This window comes from Aspergillus japonicus, assembly GCF_003184785.1.
Source record: "Aspergillus japonicus CBS 114.51 unplaced genomic scaffold BO86scaffold_90, whole genome shotgun sequence".
In the NCBI taxonomy this organism is placed as follows: Eukaryota; Fungi; Ascomycota; class Eurotiomycetes; order Eurotiales; family Aspergillaceae; genus Aspergillus; species Aspergillus japonicus.
Window position 1 is genome coordinate 89764 of NW_020291727.1, and position 16797 is coordinate 106560.

Below are 16797 nucleotides of genomic sequence, written 5' to 3' on the forward strand. Positions count from 1 at the left end.
ATATCGCATGACTCGGCACAGGTATCTTCGCAGTTAATCTGGAACTGCCTGAGAAAATGAAGTAAAGTAAACTGGAAGAAGAAGAAAGCTGCTCTCTCCTTGCTAGCGCGTCCGACTCAGAATAATCTCACACAACAGTGGAATGGAAGTTAGTAAGGCACAAGATTGCAAAACACCATGGTGTTCAAGAAGTCAGAAGAAAAAGAAAATGAAATCGAGGGAATGGAAAGAAAGGAAATGCCCCTGGCATTGTTCGCTTTGGGTCTCGGGCTGTGAAAACGCAAAGGGCTGCAAGGCAAGGCTTTGAGATAACAACGGGCGAGAAAAGAAGAGATGGGGAAGATGGAAAATTGGGAGAAGAGTGACACCCCAAGTCCCCCAGAATATGAACCTAACAAGGTCACGACGGACAGACGTACCTCCGTAACTAGCCCATCGAGGTAGAAAGCAAATTAAGGGTGCGGTGAGTCGTACTGGGACCCACGGCCAATGCAAATGCGCTTCAAGTTGCCAGAGCACAAAAGACAAGGTAAGAAGAAAAGAACAACCATCAGCCAAGAGGATCTTCGAGCCGACAATTTTGGCAAACATCGATAATCATCTCAATTCAAAAGGTGAAAGAAACTCCATCCAACCATGTTATATCGAATAAACGCTGAACGGCCCAGTCATACGCCAAGAGCATTCTTTGGAGCTCAAACGAGATATTGGCGATTATTGTATCAGTAAAATATCTTCGAGACTATGCAGAAAAGCGACGATGTAGTGCCATCGCCGAAGACAAAGGCTAGCTGTTAATTTAGCCCGCAACGCCCATAGGTCCAACGCCTGGACGAGGTCGGTAAGGCATCGGCTGGCCTTGTCCATCAGATTGGACAGTATTTTGCTGGCTGCTGTTACTCGTGCTTCGCTCACGGTAATCTTTAGCCGCTGCAGGACCAAGGTCCATACCAGACTGAGCGGTGCTTGTAGAGTGGCCAAGTCCCCCGGGGCTTTGGACGTGGCGAACTGAGCTCTGTGCCTGCCAAGCCGCATCTTGGGAGGCGTCCGTTTCAATGCGTGCAGAAGTAGGAATGTTCGCTCCGCGAGTGGAGTTCGTAATTGTAACAGTCTCGCCACCATTGCTGGGCTTCTGAGACATGCTGCCTCGTGCAATATCCCCATATCGCTTGAGGATATCTTTGGTAGTCACCTCGCTATTCTCTTTGAAGAAGGTAGGGTCATTCAGGACTGATTGCAAGTCTTCGGGGATCTGAAAAAATGTTAGAAGGCAACACTACAACGAAAGAAAATCTGGACAACATACCTCGCACATAGTATCATTGTATGTGATCAAAGAGTTGACGGCCTCAATTGCCAGGAAGCTCTCGTCCACGGTACTGGCCTTAGTGTTGGGATAAAGTATATTCGGTGTTATCACAGTTGCCAGGTTATGAATGTCCATCTTGCTACCGGACTCCTCATCGACATGTGAGAAGGACGAAGTCCAGTTCAGGAAGGCGAACAAAACTTCCATAGTATCACGATGAGCTTTGGGTAGCAAGCAGCAGGTGAGATGCAAGAGGCGCTTTTGTTTCTCTGGATCAGAGATCTCTGTGGCGACGTTAACAAGCCGGACATTGCTGCTCAGGGCCATCAAACTTACTTTGAGATACCACAAATAAGCGGTGCAGCTTGAATGTCATGAGTGGATCTGGCATCTCACGAAGGAACTTCTTGAGGAGAGCCGCAATCTGAACAGGGTTCTCCTTCGTCAGGTCTACCTGCTCATACCTGTTATCGATCATCTCGGTGAGTTCCTTCAGGCGTCTAATGTTGCCATTCTTGCGGAAAACACCCTCAACAGACATGTCCATTTGACGCATTGCGGAGACAGCATCATCAACGAGGGCGGGAATGCGAAGCGCCCCAGGCCCAACACCGTGACTGGACTCTGTACCTTCTTTCTCAACAAGGAAGTCGAGGCTGACGCCGAAGACACCCTTCTTCTTCCCACCTTTCTTCGCTTCCTTGTTAAAAGCTCGACCAAAGATATTCCAGATCGTGGGTTTGCGCGACTCTATCAACGAGAGAAGCTCTTCCAGAGTAAAATTCCCATCCAACAACGGCTCCATGGACAAGACCGCAACGTGTCGGACAATGAAGTACTCCAGAGCAGAGAGTTCCGAAAAGTACTTCTTAGTCCGCCCTGACTGCTCAATCAGATGCTGCTCTAGACCTGCACCCGAAACGCCACGCTGATGACCGTAGTTGTACTTTGGGAGAGGCTCGGTGGTGCCAACAAGCTTGGTGCCGGCATGCTTATAAGCATTGGGCCGTTGTTCCTTGGCTTGTTCGGCCGCAACGATTCTGGGAATATCATCCAAAGTCAATGCGTCCTGGTTGCCAAACGTCAGCTCAGTGACCGTTTCTCCATTGGCATCTTTTTCCTCTACAATCTGAAATCCATGACCCCGTGGATCCGAGGCTTCGCCTCCTGATGATCCCGGCCGCACACTGCGACCCTCTGGCCCATCGATTATTCGAGATGCTCGAGCTTTTCTGTAGGTTGTGGACAGGGTGCGCTCGTTTCGGATGGAACGCAAGCGTCGCATTTCGCCCACAGTTTGTTCGAGTGACGAGCCCTCGGCACTGTCTTTGACGGCGTTTGCGTATGATTTGGCCCTTGTGCCTGACCTGCGCATTTCACCCCCAGGTGGGATTCGACCACTATCGCTACCGCTTTGTGGACCTGCATTGGGATCGTCTATCGAACGGTAAGTGTCTCTGTATCCCTGTGAGGTGTCGAAGTGATTGGTCGTCATAACCTACCAGAGAATGTTCCTCCAGCTCGTAGAACGGCGAGGAGTCGCGCAAGAGCAACTCTCAGAAGAAAGATAAACTGCTGAAGTTTGGTGACATGGATGAAACCTCCCTGTGTTTCCTGGTTAAGACTGTTCTTGGAAACACAGTCGTTGCAGTATGCCCGCTTTTCCTTCCGATTGTACAGCGAATCCTGGATGGTGCTCGTTAGATCCTTTTGACAAGATGCACACGAGAAGTGTGGCGGCTTGATATGCCACCTGCTATCGCCAAGCATGACGCATTCATCGTCAATGGGTTCCTTGCATGACGCACAACAATCAGATAGCTGGTCTGCGAGAACATCGACACCGACCATTAAATCTGCAGTCGTTTCTTCTTCCTCGAGAGGCCGGAGTGCTTCTAAGTCTCCCAAGTGGTCTAGAAAGTGGTGAAGGCCTTCAGGTGTCTGCTTTTCTCTCTCAAGTTTGAGGGCTCCTTGTAGACCGATGCGAATGAGAAGCTTGAGGTAATGAGCGAGTCCAGTGACTAGTGACAGGAGTTCCTGTGTAACGCCCAGTTTACGCACGCCAGCCTCCTGAGTCTTGGAGAGTAATGCAAAGAAGGCAACAATCTTCTTACACAGAAGTTTTGCTTCACGCCCATAAGCCAGGTCTAGATCTGGTAATCAGCGATCATCCTTCTGTTAACAATGCGAGACGAGTGTATCACAGCCGCTTACCTTTCATGCCTTGTGTCTTGATGTTCGTTGCAAGCTGGTCAATGGCAGAGAAGAGAACATCTACATGCCCAATGAACTTTTTAGCAACAAAAACACCATCAACATAGGTGCCATTGCTGACATGGAGAAGCATATCCGAAATGCACGCAGCAGATGACTCCTCAAAACTGGACAAGATGCTCCAGATTCTGTAGACTTTTTCCTCCATCACGTCTTCCTCATCGCGTACTCTGTTGCGTTCCTCGTCAGTGGCGTCTAGGTCCACCTCAGGCGGCTCCAGGACTTGGCCGGTCGGAGCCAGTCGGACATTCCAGAATTTGTGAATCATGTAACACTCAGGGTGCCAGTGCTGATTCTGGCCGTTGCGAAAGATCTCAACGAACTGTTTCAAAATTGCCGTGTGACAACCGTGACAGCGTTGGGCGAATTGGGTAGAATAGTGGAAATGACAATAGACTTTACCCTCGTGCTCATAGTATGAATCTTGCGCGCCAAAAACAGTGGGACAGACAGAGCAGGTAAAGTGCTCGATGTGATACTTGCGTTCCAATGCTGTGATATATGATCCACGAAGTGCACCACCGCATTCATGACAGAGAAGATCGAGACGTCGAAAGTAGTCTGTCTCACAAAGGGGGTATTGCCCGCTTCCATCTTCAGCATCTACAGGAAAGAACTTGGACGCCACTATTTGACCACAGTCCTAAACCCAACAGTGTCAACAGAGAGACGACAGCCATTTCTTAGACATGGTGCACTTACCTCGCACTTGAAACATTCTAGATGATATGTTGCAAGCAGAGCTCGTACGAACTGGCCCGTAAGCGGTTCGCCGCATTTTTTGCAAATCCGCGACGAGCTGCCTGGAGACTTAGTGGGTGGTCGGCCATTAGGGCGAGATCTTTCGCGTGGTGTAGATCTGTCCCAGTAACCATTACGATCTCTTGGAGTCGACGGATCTCTCGAGCCAGGGTGGCCAGACTCCAAGCGCCGGCTCATTCGACCGTCTGGGTTTTGTGCTCCATCGACCGGGCTAATGTTGGACCCATTCCATCCTCCCGTCCTTGTGCGAGGCGAGTCGAAAGCAATGTTGCTATCTGCAGGAGATGTAGGGGTTTGCGACTGAAAACTACCACCGCCATATCCACTGGTGTTGAGTTTTGGGCGGACAGCCCCGTTGCCCGGCACGAGGCTGTCTGGCAAAGGAACGTCGCCGGGAGGCATGTTCGTCGAGAACTATGCCTTTGAGGTTTGGCTTGATCGGGCAAGTCAGAATCCGTAGTCGAATGTTGTGGACTATCCCGAGGTAGACGGCACGGCCGCTATGGTTGGAGTAGGAGAAGCTGGGTCACGGGAGAAGGGGGGGGGAGACAACAAGGTAATAGACGTATTATGTGACTGCTGCAGACGCACTAATCGTCAAAATTGCTTTTCGAGTAAATACTGTTGACTTTGACTGTATGCAATGTTAGTCTCTGAGGTAATCGTCCGAAGTCTGGTGCGCGGGGTTCATTAAGGGAGTTAGCGACCTTTTCCGTAGCAACACTCCTCACGCCATGTAGATGAGACTTGCGGGGAAACTAGAAAACAACTGAAAACAGGGCGCAAGGTCAAAGTTGGTTGGCAATAAAAAGGCGCTCGGAAAAACAGGAGAATATGCGAGATTATCGGGGGCAAAAGGATTCAAGATGCGCAACCGTCTGTCGTCGAGGGAAGCGGAATGGGGAAAGGGTTGGAGCTCAGAGTGAGACCAACAAGCGGCGGAGTGCGCTGTCTGGAATCACAACCATTCCTAATCCCTTTCAGCAGGGCGTATTTGTAGAGGACCACCAGAGCCCAGGGAGAGACGAGAGAGATTTGAATGGCAAAATAAGAAAAAAGGAAGTCGAATCCCGGTCTCTGGGACCCAAGTGAAAGGGAATAGGAGCGAGGAGAGGGGATCGCGTGTTTGGAGGAGGGTGGGTGTTGTTGCTGCTGGGCACTTTGTCGCTCTCCTCCCCTCTCTTCTGCTTCTTTCCCCCCCCCCCCTATGCCCTCCTCTCATATTATTTGCTGGGCACTCTCTGCCCACTAGACATGGTCACGTGAAAGTAGTCACCGCCTCATTCACCGCCTGTGATGGGCGGGCGGGAAATGGGGAATCCCCTATCCCGCGTTGTGTATCCATTACTCAACCCGGCAACTGGACCCAAAGAACAACAACAACAACAACAGTTGGAGGGGTTGAGGGAGGCTGAGGCAGATACAGAAGTTCACCAGCTAGGATTGGAGAGGATTCAACATCGACATAATCCATGGACGGATGAATTTAAAGAATCATTTTAGCTTAGTTGTCACCAGACAAATGACACAAACCCATCTGATGGTTTAGTCTTGTTGGCTAAAAAAAGCCCCTGGTCAGCCAAAAATAGCCAGCGCAACAATTGTTCAGGCAGAAACAGACCCTGTAAATTTTGGCCAAGGTGGAGACTCGACATCTACTCCGTACTCAATATAGAATAAGTGGCCCTTGGATCCTATCTTTGGATTTCGCTCGGAGGTACACGATGATTTCCCTGACAAACAACCCCTATGTGATGATGCTTGTAACCCCGACCGATCGAAGATTTGTCTAGGGACTTGCAAATCATACTCACGAGCTGCGGCTTGTGGAACCCCCCGATTTAGAATCTGGTTCAATTCCCATCTAGCCACCCGACCGCCCGCAAGTATCTTATCGCTTCATTCCGATTGCGCTATGCGCTCCTTGTCTTCAACCCCCTTCTCCGTATCTTGCTACGGCCCACAAGCACTACTTCTATTCTGCTGGTAGCTGACTGGCAGCTGTTTCTCTTCCAAGGCTATAGGGCCTAAATCTCAGAGTCGCGATTCGGCCTTATGTTCGCAGAATTAAGAACGGCTATGTGATATGTGGTCGGCAGAAAGAAGTATGAGTTGGTAGTTTCTTAGCCCAGAACATCTTGACGGAAGACAACTCATCTCGTAAGCTCATTTACTCCTGATACTGTATGTCAGGAAGTACTTGGGGAAGGTAACAATCAATTCATCCTGCCACAATGAGGAGAGACCAATTGGCAGTATAATGAATGAAGCCGGGGCGGTCCGCGGGATTCTCACCAGCGTTGACGGTAAACATATATAGTTATGCTACAGGTGAAATTGGTTCGCAGATCCTTTTGAGAATATAGCACCTCACAGCCCAGAGCGCTCCTAACTCCTACCTTCAACGTCATACATATCAACAATTAATTGCCTCTGATCTTGTCTAACATGAAAACGAAGCCGCAGGTATAAGGTAGCAAATAGTCGCCTATGGGCGGTGAGGAAAATATACTTGGGGAAAGGAACATGTCTGCGCTCTACGACTGGCCTTCATTAGTGGAGAGAATGAACGCAAATCATGTTTAATGAGCATGACTGTAGCAGCCGTGGCAGTCCTTGGATTACAAGGCAGCAGGTACTTAATTACATACATACTATTCCAATCTGAAGGAGTGGTTGGTTAGATACTGCCTTTGTTCTTCGGAGCAGGCACCCGTCAAGACGGTCGAGTCCGCCGACGGTGCCTACTACTACTCGGCCACTCACCCACCCACCACTCATCCGGCAGAACAAGCTGCACTCTCGTCTATCCACTAACTATAACCAAGTGTTATTCACTAACTATGCAAATGTCTTTTGGGACCTTCCACTTCAACCTCTTGCCTACTCCGGAAAGGCATCTCCCTAGACTCGGATAGAAACATTCTTCTACACTTGATTTCCAATTCCGTGCAGACAGTTCCTAAGATCCCCCTCATCCTGATCTCATCGACCTTCCCCGCGCGCGCGCTCGAAATTCACCATACACACCTTGCGATAGCTTCAAAAAAAGCCTCTTGCTCAACCAAAAAGCTCACTGGCTGCTTTATACGTGCTTTACCTCCCTGTCAGAATGTCGAACCAGGCGATCCTACGACTTACAAGGGTAACCTTGTTCCTTGGTTCTTCATGATCTCGCTTGACTGATGAAATGTCTTTGAGAGATTATAGGAGATTCAACAGCTCCAGCAAGGAACAGACCTATGTGAGTATTTCGTCTCTCGATAAGCGCATGTATGCTTTAGTGGATGTAAGCACCTATAAACGTTCAAAATCGCTGACGTGTAGGGCTTTGTGATCTTTATATAGCTCTGGCTGTACACTACGATGATTCAGATATTCGAAATGTACATGCTCTCATTCTCGGGCCTCCTGATACGCCATACCAGTTTGGGTTTTTCGAGGTCAGGCTTCGTCACCTGCCTTCTTTCCTTTTGTTCTAGTGCTGATCGGGTCTCAACTGCCTAGTTCTCAATCAAGTTTGGGAGAGGTCAGCAAGCCTGCCAAATAAGACTATTTTCACTCTTGACAATTCGCAGACTACCCTACCCACCCCCCAAATGTCCAAGCCTTAACGACAAACTGTGGCCGGTGTCGGTTCAACCCCAACATTTATGCTACGGGCAAGGTTTGCTTGTATGTTTCCCCTAGCGATTGCATGAGGGTTCAGATAACTGATAAGTTGGTCCAGATCGATCCTTGGGTAACAACCCTGACATTCCATCGGCGTTAGACCTGACTGATGATGCCCTCGCAGAACATGGCGCGGAACACGCGAAGAGCAGTGGTCGTCCGCACAGGGCCTCGAGTCGATTCTAATATCGATACAAAGCCTGATGTCCTCCAACCCTTACGAGAACGAACCTGGGTTCGAGGTTGCAAGTTCGGAACATGATAAACGAAACTCGGAGCAGTATGTTGCAAAGGTGAATGCTGTCTTCTCCAAACTTTGCTGGTGCCCTCCAAGCTCTAATTGAAATTAAGATCCGCCACGAGACGCTTCGACTTGCGGTGATCGAGCCACTGGAGGCGTCTTTGGGTATCACACCCCCGAGCGATGCGAATGCTTCACTCAGTGATAACGAGGAACGGGAACTGTTGGAGGAAGATAAGCCCTCTCCCGTTCCTTTCGCCGATCTTCGCAAGAGACGTTTCTTGTGGTATTTTAGCGCCTACATGCAATCAATAGATGCTGCCATGCTGGAATATCCACGTAAACAGAAATTCACAAGGATGCCCTTCGAACACGGCAACAATTCGATGGACGGCCACTTCGATTATGCTGAGCTGAAGCAACGGCTGGTGGTAATAAAGTCTGCACTTGTTGGCGAAGGCTCCAACTGGTCGGCCGAAGGGCTGGCGGCGAAAGAGCAGGAGTGGGGCATTGCAGTAAACCTACAGCGCCAGTATGAACAGATTATGGAGAGCATGAAAAGCCAGAATAATTTCACAATCGATCTGAATCTGGTTGACGAGAATCCATTCGTGTGGAAGCTCACCTATTTTGGCAAACCTATGACGCATCTGGATGGCGGTGTATTTGAGATCGATATACACCTGAGTCCGAAGTTTCCAGAAGTACAGCCGCGAGTTTCCATGAGAACTTCCTTCTTCCATGTTCGTGTAAGCCCTGATGGTGTCTTGTGTTATTTCCCACAGCGGTCGGAGGAGATGCGATATCATATCGACGGTATCGTGGCAGCTCTGGAGGAAGAGAACCCGCCTTATGATCCACGAACCGCAGTGAACCCTGAAGCCTCTCGATTATTCTGGGGAACGCCGGAGGATCGAAGAAGATACAACCGGGAGTTGAGGCGCTCAATTGAGAGAACAATGGGGTAGGCTCGCGCTAATGCTTGACTTCTCCTAGCTTCGTCGACACTGCGAGGCCGGGACAGACCCAAATTGCTGGTTAGGTTCTACTCTATTCTGAGAAAAAAGGCTGTTCCGGCTTCAAGGTTTTTTTCTAGAATGATACTTTGTGCCATCGGCTCTCCCTTGCACTTTGAGATCTGCGCGCTTCTGAGAATGGTTCCACAGGGATATGAATGGACGGGCGATTGCCATGTTGAAGAGATGGGTGTTTACTGTGAGTGGCGCATGATATTGAAAAGTGGCGGCTGGGAAAAGAATGCTTTTGCAATGTTCTTGAGAAGCTTACGCCTATCTCTGTGAAGTCAACCTGGATACATGCCAGAATGGACACTAGAAAAATGCAAAGATAGGTAGGTATCATGTTAAGTCTCAGGGCGGCGATTCATGTGTGGCATTTCTAGCGGGGAGGCCCGAGCTTTGATCCGGAGATTCTGGAGGCGGACCTCCAATCCGTATTCCGTATTCCGTCTGGTCCACGCCGCCCCAACTAACTCGATTGCTCCGTCTCCTTCGCCCTCCTTTCCTCTCCCCTCCCCCACACCATCTACCCTACGGCTGTTTTTCGGAAATCCTCCATCATGTCTACTAAGCGGCCTACTCTCGAGTTGGGCAATGTCCTGGTGGTTGGAGGATGCGGCTTCCTGGGCTGGCACATTGTGGACCAACTACTCAATTTCCCCTCGGAAACAGATCCCAGTGTCGCACTTCCCAAGCCGCAAGGTGATACTAGATTCGACTATCCCAAGTTGGGTGACCGATACCCTCGATGCATCGCAAGAGTCTCAGTCGTTGACCTCCGGACAACGAACAATCGTCTTCCTGGCGCCGAGTACTACGATGGAGACATCACCTCTGTCGAGTCCATGCTGTCCGTTTTCCGCGCCGTCAAGCCGGACGTCGTCATTCACACCGCTACCGCGAACGTGTTGGAAGGGAACAAGCCGTTATTGCGCAAGGTCAATGTCGATGGGACCAAGACGTTGCTGGAAGTTGCGGGTGGTGAGCGTGGCGATTGGGGCGGAAAGTGCAAGGCGTTTGTTTACACGAGTTCGAGTTCCGTGGTCCATGATACGCAGAGTGACCTGATCAATGTCACGGAAGAATGGCCACTTATCAGGGGACCATTGCAACTGGAGTACTATTCAGAAACCAAGGTACGTTCGAAAGATCTGGACACCCCTCTATTAATTTCAAACGTTGCTAATCAGATCATGTGTTATGTGTAGGCCGACGCTGAAGAACTTGCCTTGAAGTACAACCGCGCCTCGCCCTCCGGAATGGTCACCTGTGCGGTTCGCCCCGCTGGCATCTACGGTGAGAAGGACACGACATTCACGTTCAAGATTCTGGAACATGCTGCCAAGGCTTCGCCGACCGTCCTCCGGATGCAGTTGGGAGACAACAACAACCTGTTCGACTTCACTTACGTGGGCAATGTCGCCTACTCGCACACCCTCGCGGCGTACCGCTTGCTTGCGACTCATGCACGCTACGAGGCTGGACAGGCTGGACCTCTGGACCATGAGCGGGTGGACGGAGAGGCGTTCAACATCACCAACGACTCGCCGGTCTATTTCTGGGATATGACCCATGCTGCCTGGGCTCTCACTGGTAAGGTGGTAGAGCCCCATCAGGTGTGGGAGCTCCCCGAGAGTGCTCTCGGCCCCATCGGCGGACTTGCAGAGACGGTCCTCGGACTCTTTGGCAAGACTCCCCGTCTGACCAGACGTATGGTGCGCTATTCGTGCATGACACGCTACTATTCGTGTGACAAGGCCAAGCACCGCTTGGGATACAGACCCCTTGTTCCTGTTGACGAGGGTCTTGCTCGCGCAGTCGGATATGTTGTCGAGAGGGGGCGACTCGAGGAGCAGAAGAAGGCGCTGTGATCGGGTCATGGAGTCTATGTAATATACGTTTTGATTTTCTCCTACAAATCGCTTGATTTGAGTTGGACCCTGTCTATAATTATTAATGCATGAAAACAGGCTGGTCTCTATCTCAATCTCAGCAATAGTCGAAATTTACTGAGAGAACGGGATGCTTTTTACTGATAGATCTTTCTTTCCAGCATATGTCTATCTTACTTGCAGGCTTTCTCGATTCACCACACATACCGCTTCACGGTCTTGTCTACTGTGATCCAACATGCCCCAACCAAATTCGCACACGAAAAGCCATTCGTACAGACCGGAAGGACCCGCGGGAATCTCGGGCGCGTGAATCGGAGGACTCAACGCGTTGTTGGACACCAGTACCTTCCTCTGACAACTAGACCAATCTCCTCAAGAAGACTCTGAGCAGCTTGTCCTGCTTCGCCAGGGTCCTATTGAAGAACTTCCCCGTGTCCCTGGTATAGTCCGCGAGCTGCGACACGTTCCTGAATGTCCTCGGTTTCGTGCCCAAGTGTCGACATTCGATAAGGTCCACCAGATTGACATGCACTCTCGACAATGCCTATGGAGGTCGTTCGACTTTTGTCAGCCTCTCCTGCTTTGCACTCAAACTGTTCTACCTTTCTTTCTTTCTCACTTCTTCCCCCTCACTCTACTCTTTCAACGGAGAGGGACGGCCATACCTTTTTACACTGCGTGATGGAAGGAAATGGCCCTGGCAGGTCAAAAAGCTCACACAGCTCGCGCCATTCGTCTAGGGATGCGAGGCGGCTGCCGATGATTTGGTCGTACTCGATGTTGACGAAGGCGTTCCATCGCTTGCGCCAGGTCTTGGAGCCCCGCTTCCAGCCCTGCTGTGTGGCCAGGCGCTTGAATTCCTCGGTGATTGGGGCGTGGGAGTTGGGCTTGAAGTTGGGGAAGTCGAGCCAGAACTTGGAGGTTGTCATTGTGAAGTTGTTTGTCGGTTTGGTGTTGGGTTTGGGGGCTTGAGATGGGGTAAGAATCGAGAGTCAAGGGGAGCGCGATGATAATTATGGTGGTGGAGGTAATTGTGCTATTGATGATGAGGATAGATGTCGAAAGATGGCGGTAGTAATGATCTTCTTAATGATAATCGAGGGGTAAGATCTCTGAAAGTCTCCAGTGAGGCTGTTGAGGTCGTTTGGCAGCCATCGGTGCAAACAAACCATTCACCACGTTTGTCTCCGTTTGTTGTGCAGAAAGCTCGATGTACCCAGACATTCACCAAGCTCACATCGACGAATGACAGACCATTGCAGAAGGCCTGATCTACAGAAAAACTAACCGCACTCATTCTCTATCGTCGATTGTGTCACCGTTTATCCCTAATACCCCGACTTTTATACCCACTCACCTCACTACTCCTGTAAGCTTTCCTCTTCTGGCAGAGAAGAAGCTTTTCTGGAGTGGAACGAGTGCCAACTCAATGGGTCGCTCTTGCCTGTGCTCATGCTAATTCATCATCTATAAGCCCGAGATGCTCACTGCCTCTGTTGTTACTGACCAACCTGCCGCCCTTCATCATTCTTGAAGTAATACAACCTCAGAACGTCGCATCATGCTGTCACTGTCGCGCCTCATCCTCTTCATGTTGATCGCAGCCACAGGAGCTCACGGATTTGCAGCTCACTTGCACCGTGCAGAGGAAGGCGATCCCGATGTCGATGCTGTCTTCCACTATGTTGTCGCCGGCGGCGGTACTGCAAGAGTGACTGTGGCAGCTCGCTTAGCCGAGCATGGTTTCAGGGTGGCACTTGTCGAAGCTGGAGACTTCTATGAAACAGCTCATCCTTTAGCGAAGATTCCTGGCATGGCTGTCGTTGGTATTGGAGCGAATGTGGACACGGCGACGCCTGTTGACTGGCGATTTGTTGCGAAAAGTGTTCCCGGTGCCAACTACCGTGATATACATTATGCCAGAGGGAAATGTGTCGGTGGATCGTACGTGTCTGAACACTGACCCTCTCAGAACTATGCTGATTTTTTGACTCAGATCCGCACTCAATCTGATGATATACAATCGGTCTGCTGTGTGACCCTAGTCCTTTGCCTCTATACTAATTGTGGGTACCAGTCAGACCCGATACTGGCACAATGGATCGCTGGGCTGAGCTCGTTCAGGACGACAGTTATACCTTTGATCGTGTCCTTCCGTTCTTCCAGCGTACGCCCGCTTTCACGCCCCCTGATAACGCGGAGCGTCCTCTCAATGCTTCGGCGGGCTATAACCCAGCTGCATTCGCCGCGGGCGGGCCGCTACAGGTATCATACCCTGTGGACAGCGTCGCATTTTCCAGCTGGATGGAGCGCGCAATGTATGATATAGGCTTTGGCGAGACCCAGGACTTCAACAGCGGCACGCTACTAGGTGCTCAGTACTGCAGTTTGACCATTCACCCATCTGATAGGACCAGGTGTAGCTCCGAGACCGCCTTTGGGCGCATTGGTGACAGCATGTCCAAGATCAGGTTATATACAAAGACGATGGCTAAGAAGATTCTCTTTGACTCCGCGAGGAAAGCAATAGGAGTGGTGGTTCGCACCGGCAATGCGACATCAACTTATACTCTACGAGCCACACGCGAGATCATAGTCTCCGCAGGTGCTTTCCACAGCCCACAGCTTCTGATGGTATCGGGCGTCGGGCCCGCAGACATCTTGGGCGACCAAGACATACAGCAAATTGTCGATCTTCCAGGTGTTGGACAGAACATGTGGGATCATGTTATGTTCGGACCTACATATCGAGTTGCTATGCAGACTCTAACTAGCGTCCCCACAAACCCTGCCTTTTTTGCCCAACAAGTCCTCAAATACACCAACGAGAAACGAGGTTTGTTGACTAATCCAGGCGGCGATTATCTGGCATTTGAAAAGATCCCAGAGCACCTGCGCAGAGCCTTTTCGGACGAGACGAGCCAGCACCTATCGTGGTTTGCTCCCACTTGGCCAGAGGCAGAGGTACGTCTTCCTACTCAGCGACCATCTAAACTATACTCACTAGCTCTCATGAGCAGTATATCTCAGCGGCCCTCTATACAGGTGATTTTGCGGACCCTTTCTTCAGCCAGCCTACCGATGGGGCACAATATGCGACCATTCTAGGGACGCTCGTCGCACCCACATCTCGTGGAAACATCACAATATCCTCCAACGACACAGACGATCTTCCTATAATCAACCCGAACTGGCTGGCGACAGAGTCCGATGCACAAGTTTGTGTTGCCATATATCGACGAGTTCGTGAGGCTTTTCAGGCAATTGCTCCGATCGTTGATGGCGACGAGTATTTCCCCGGTAGTCAGTTCCAAACCGACGAGCAACTCCTTGACGTCATTCGAAACACCGTCATGACCATCTATCATGCTGCCTGTACATGTAAGATGGGGACCAGCAATGATCCAATGGCTGTTGTGGACAACCGGGCGAGAGTATTTGGTGTGAGTGGGTTGAGGGTTGTGGACGCAAGTGCGTTCCCGCTTCTACCTCCAGGACACCCCCAAGCGGTTGTTTGTATGTCGCTTCCCATGAGAGAAGGAAGTCCCCGACGAGGGTGCAGTCATGCTAACTCGATTTGCTCTAGATATGCTGGCGGAGAAGATAGCAGCTGATATCATAGGCGGTTCAGACGAGTGACATTTCCGGGTTGTTGACTAATGAAAGGTCATGTCTTAGTGCGCTAATCAGCTCATTACCCTTTATCTTCTTGCTTTATAGTGATTCAAGATATATAGTGCGGTGGTTTGACAACAGGGATGGGCAGAGTGGAGATAGGCTTTGACTACAGCAAAAGTACGTCCTGAGTACCGGCTTCTTGCACCATTATCATGCATAATAGCGATCACTCATCAACCAGCCAATTAGCCAACATATATTAAACCAATCAAGCAATTATAATCCTACCATGGATGACTATGAAGGCTTCGCGTACAGTAACTACCATGCCTCCAGACCGAAGCCACACCCACGAGCTTTGCACGACGAACTTGACATGTGAAGGCTCAATGTGTGGGCCGAGAAGTCAAAGTCAATTACTGCTGCACCCACTTTCAAAGACTCTGGCTTGCATCTAGACATCGCAGGAACAGGTAATCTTTTATCGCTTGTACGATGAACCCAAACCAAACTTGGGATGACTTTTCTCATCCCTTGGGTGTCCGAGAAGAAAGCTTGAACAAACCTGAGGAAAGAGAGCAGAAATTCAACCCGACCCTCAGAAAGGACAAACTATCTTGTCCTTTTCTATTTTGTTGCAGCACATACTCTAGGATAGGCATCTTCAATTCGTGAGATCATCTTTCATATGTATGAGGTGAAAAGAAATCAATGGGAGGGGAGCCGGCGGGGGGCGGGCACGGCACGTATCAACACGGGGGTCTATCGAGTGTCTAGGCCTAGGTATCGATAGACGAGGTTCAAGTTATGTATGTTTGACTCGGTTAGTTGCACTGTACTACCGTACTTGAAAGAAAGGGAGGGACTAGCTGTGATGGTATCATCTGTGCGACCGTTTGTAAGTTGCATCTGCTTTCCCCCCCTTTTACTGCTTGTGTTGTGGTGGGAAGCAGTCTGAGTGGTATGATTCTATCTGGAGATCGAATTGAAGACAAGGAGACCAGGGGTGTTGGAGGTTCGAGTTGGGACAGCGATGATTATTTCACTTTTCTGAGGTAGGAGAGTTCAAATTGGGGAGCTGGTCTTTGCTTTGGGGCTGAGTTGGTTAGATATGTGGGTTGATGTACTGTATGTACTGTAGTAGGTGAGGTTTACATTTCCAGTTGTCAAATATTATCTACGGCATGGTGTTTCTGTGTTTGTATGTGTGGCATGCAATTGACGGCACTCACTGTATGTACTTACCATTTCTAGTGCTGCAGAGTACAGGACTCTTTGTCCTATATTCGAGAGAGCCGGGTTGAATCGGCACTTATGTACTGTACTATGAGTCGGTAATAGACTCTTACCTTCTTGTTATTGTTTCTCTGATCCTCTCATGTCGATTTCTTCAGACGGGATTTGATAGCGTTGATGTAGATGTCGAGGCCTGATTTCCCTACCTTTCCTCTTTTTCTTTCCTCTCTTTCTTTCCTCTCTTTCTTTCCTCTCTTTCTTTCCTCTCTTTCTTTCCTCTTTTCTGTTTCTTCTGCTATTTCTTATATCCTATTGCAGGACTCAGGTGATATATACATGATGAGGTGGGTGGTTGACAGCGCCATCGAAGCGAAACCGGCAAAGCTTCTTCTTGGTAGAGGTCTTTGTTTGTGTTGACTTATTCCCCCCTTCCCCCCCTCCCTCCCCGGTCGGTCGGTTGACATTTTTGAAACCCGGGACTTTATCTAGGTAAAGTACTCGAGTATTAAGGGCTTGGAATGGGTAGTTGCTGAGCAACGAAGCCTGCGGTTGAGATATGAAAGGAGTCGTCAGTGCTGGCTTAACTTAATTTACTCAACTTGATGACTTAGGTTAGTCAGTTAACAGTTAACTAACTTAAGGTACATTTACATCGATATTTACTGTGAATGTAAACTCAAAGAGAAGATTGCTCGAGGAGCATAGAAGCCAAGGAGTAAGGGGTGTGTGGGCAAAAAAAAAAAAAAAAAAAAAAAAAAAAAAAAAAAAAAA

At 49.7% G+C, this 16797-nt stretch overlaps 5 protein-coding genes across 5 annotated transcripts; 3 read left to right on the forward strand and 2 right to left on the reverse strand.

The window, feature by feature from the left end:
• Positions 1 to 695: 695 nt before the first annotated feature.
• On the reverse strand, positions 696 to 4963 carry BO86DRAFT_246180 (GTPase-activating protein LRG1). Its single transcript, XM_025667132.1, has 6 exons — positions 4286 to 4963; positions 3524 to 4226; positions 2812 to 3456; positions 1646 to 2746; positions 1307 to 1593; positions 696 to 1252 (listed from the first exon to the last, which is right to left on the reverse strand). Exons 1-6 carry the CDS (start codon positions 4745 to 4747, stop codon positions 800 to 802), a joined length of 3651 nt encoding a protein of 1216 aa, XP_025522655.1. The 5' UTR covers positions 4748 to 4963; the 3' UTR covers positions 696 to 799.
• Positions 4964 to 6991: 2028 nt separating this feature from the next.
• BO86DRAFT_393222 (ubiquitin-conjugating enzyme E2) lies at positions 6992 to 9600 on the forward strand. The gene is made up of 8 exons (XM_025672970.1): positions 6992 to 7490; positions 7556 to 7589; positions 7694 to 7788; positions 7853 to 7874; positions 7924 to 8020; positions 8076 to 8087; positions 8142 to 8310; positions 8369 to 9600. The coding sequence occupies exons 1-8, from the start codon at positions 7458 to 7460 to the stop codon at positions 9224 to 9226; spliced, it is 1320 nt and encodes a 439-aa protein (XP_025522656.1). The 5' UTR covers positions 6992 to 7457; the 3' UTR covers positions 9227 to 9600.
• A 237-nt stretch (positions 9601 to 9837) lies between these two features.
• Positions 9838 to 11148, forward strand: BO86DRAFT_324942 (C-3 sterol dehydrogenase/C-4 decarboxylase; the record flags this gene model as incomplete). Its single annotated transcript, XM_025668505.1, has 2 exons — positions 9838 to 10413; positions 10486 to 11148. The coding sequence occupies 2 exons, from the start codon at positions 9838 to 9840 to the stop codon at positions 11146 to 11148; spliced, it is 1239 nt and encodes a 412-aa protein (XP_025522657.1).
• A 382-nt stretch (positions 11149 to 11530) lies between these two features.
• On the reverse strand, positions 11531 to 12101 carry BO86DRAFT_324903 (uncharacterized protein; the record flags this gene model as incomplete). Its single annotated transcript, XM_025668503.1, has 2 exons — positions 11531 to 11716; positions 11838 to 12101. The coding sequence occupies 2 exons, from the start codon at positions 12099 to 12101 to the stop codon at positions 11531 to 11533; spliced, it is 450 nt and encodes a 149-aa protein (XP_025522658.1).
• A 638-nt stretch (positions 12102 to 12739) lies between these two features.
• BO86DRAFT_348811 (GMC family oxidoreductase) lies at positions 12740 to 14836 on the forward strand. The gene is made up of 4 exons (XM_025669331.1): positions 12740 to 13116; positions 13254 to 14136; positions 14193 to 14688; positions 14735 to 14836. Exons 1-4 carry the CDS (start codon positions 12764 to 12766, stop codon positions 14809 to 14811), a joined length of 1809 nt encoding a protein of 602 aa, XP_025522659.1. The 5' UTR covers positions 12740 to 12763; the 3' UTR covers positions 14812 to 14836.
• Positions 14837 to 16797: the final 1961 nt, after the last annotated feature.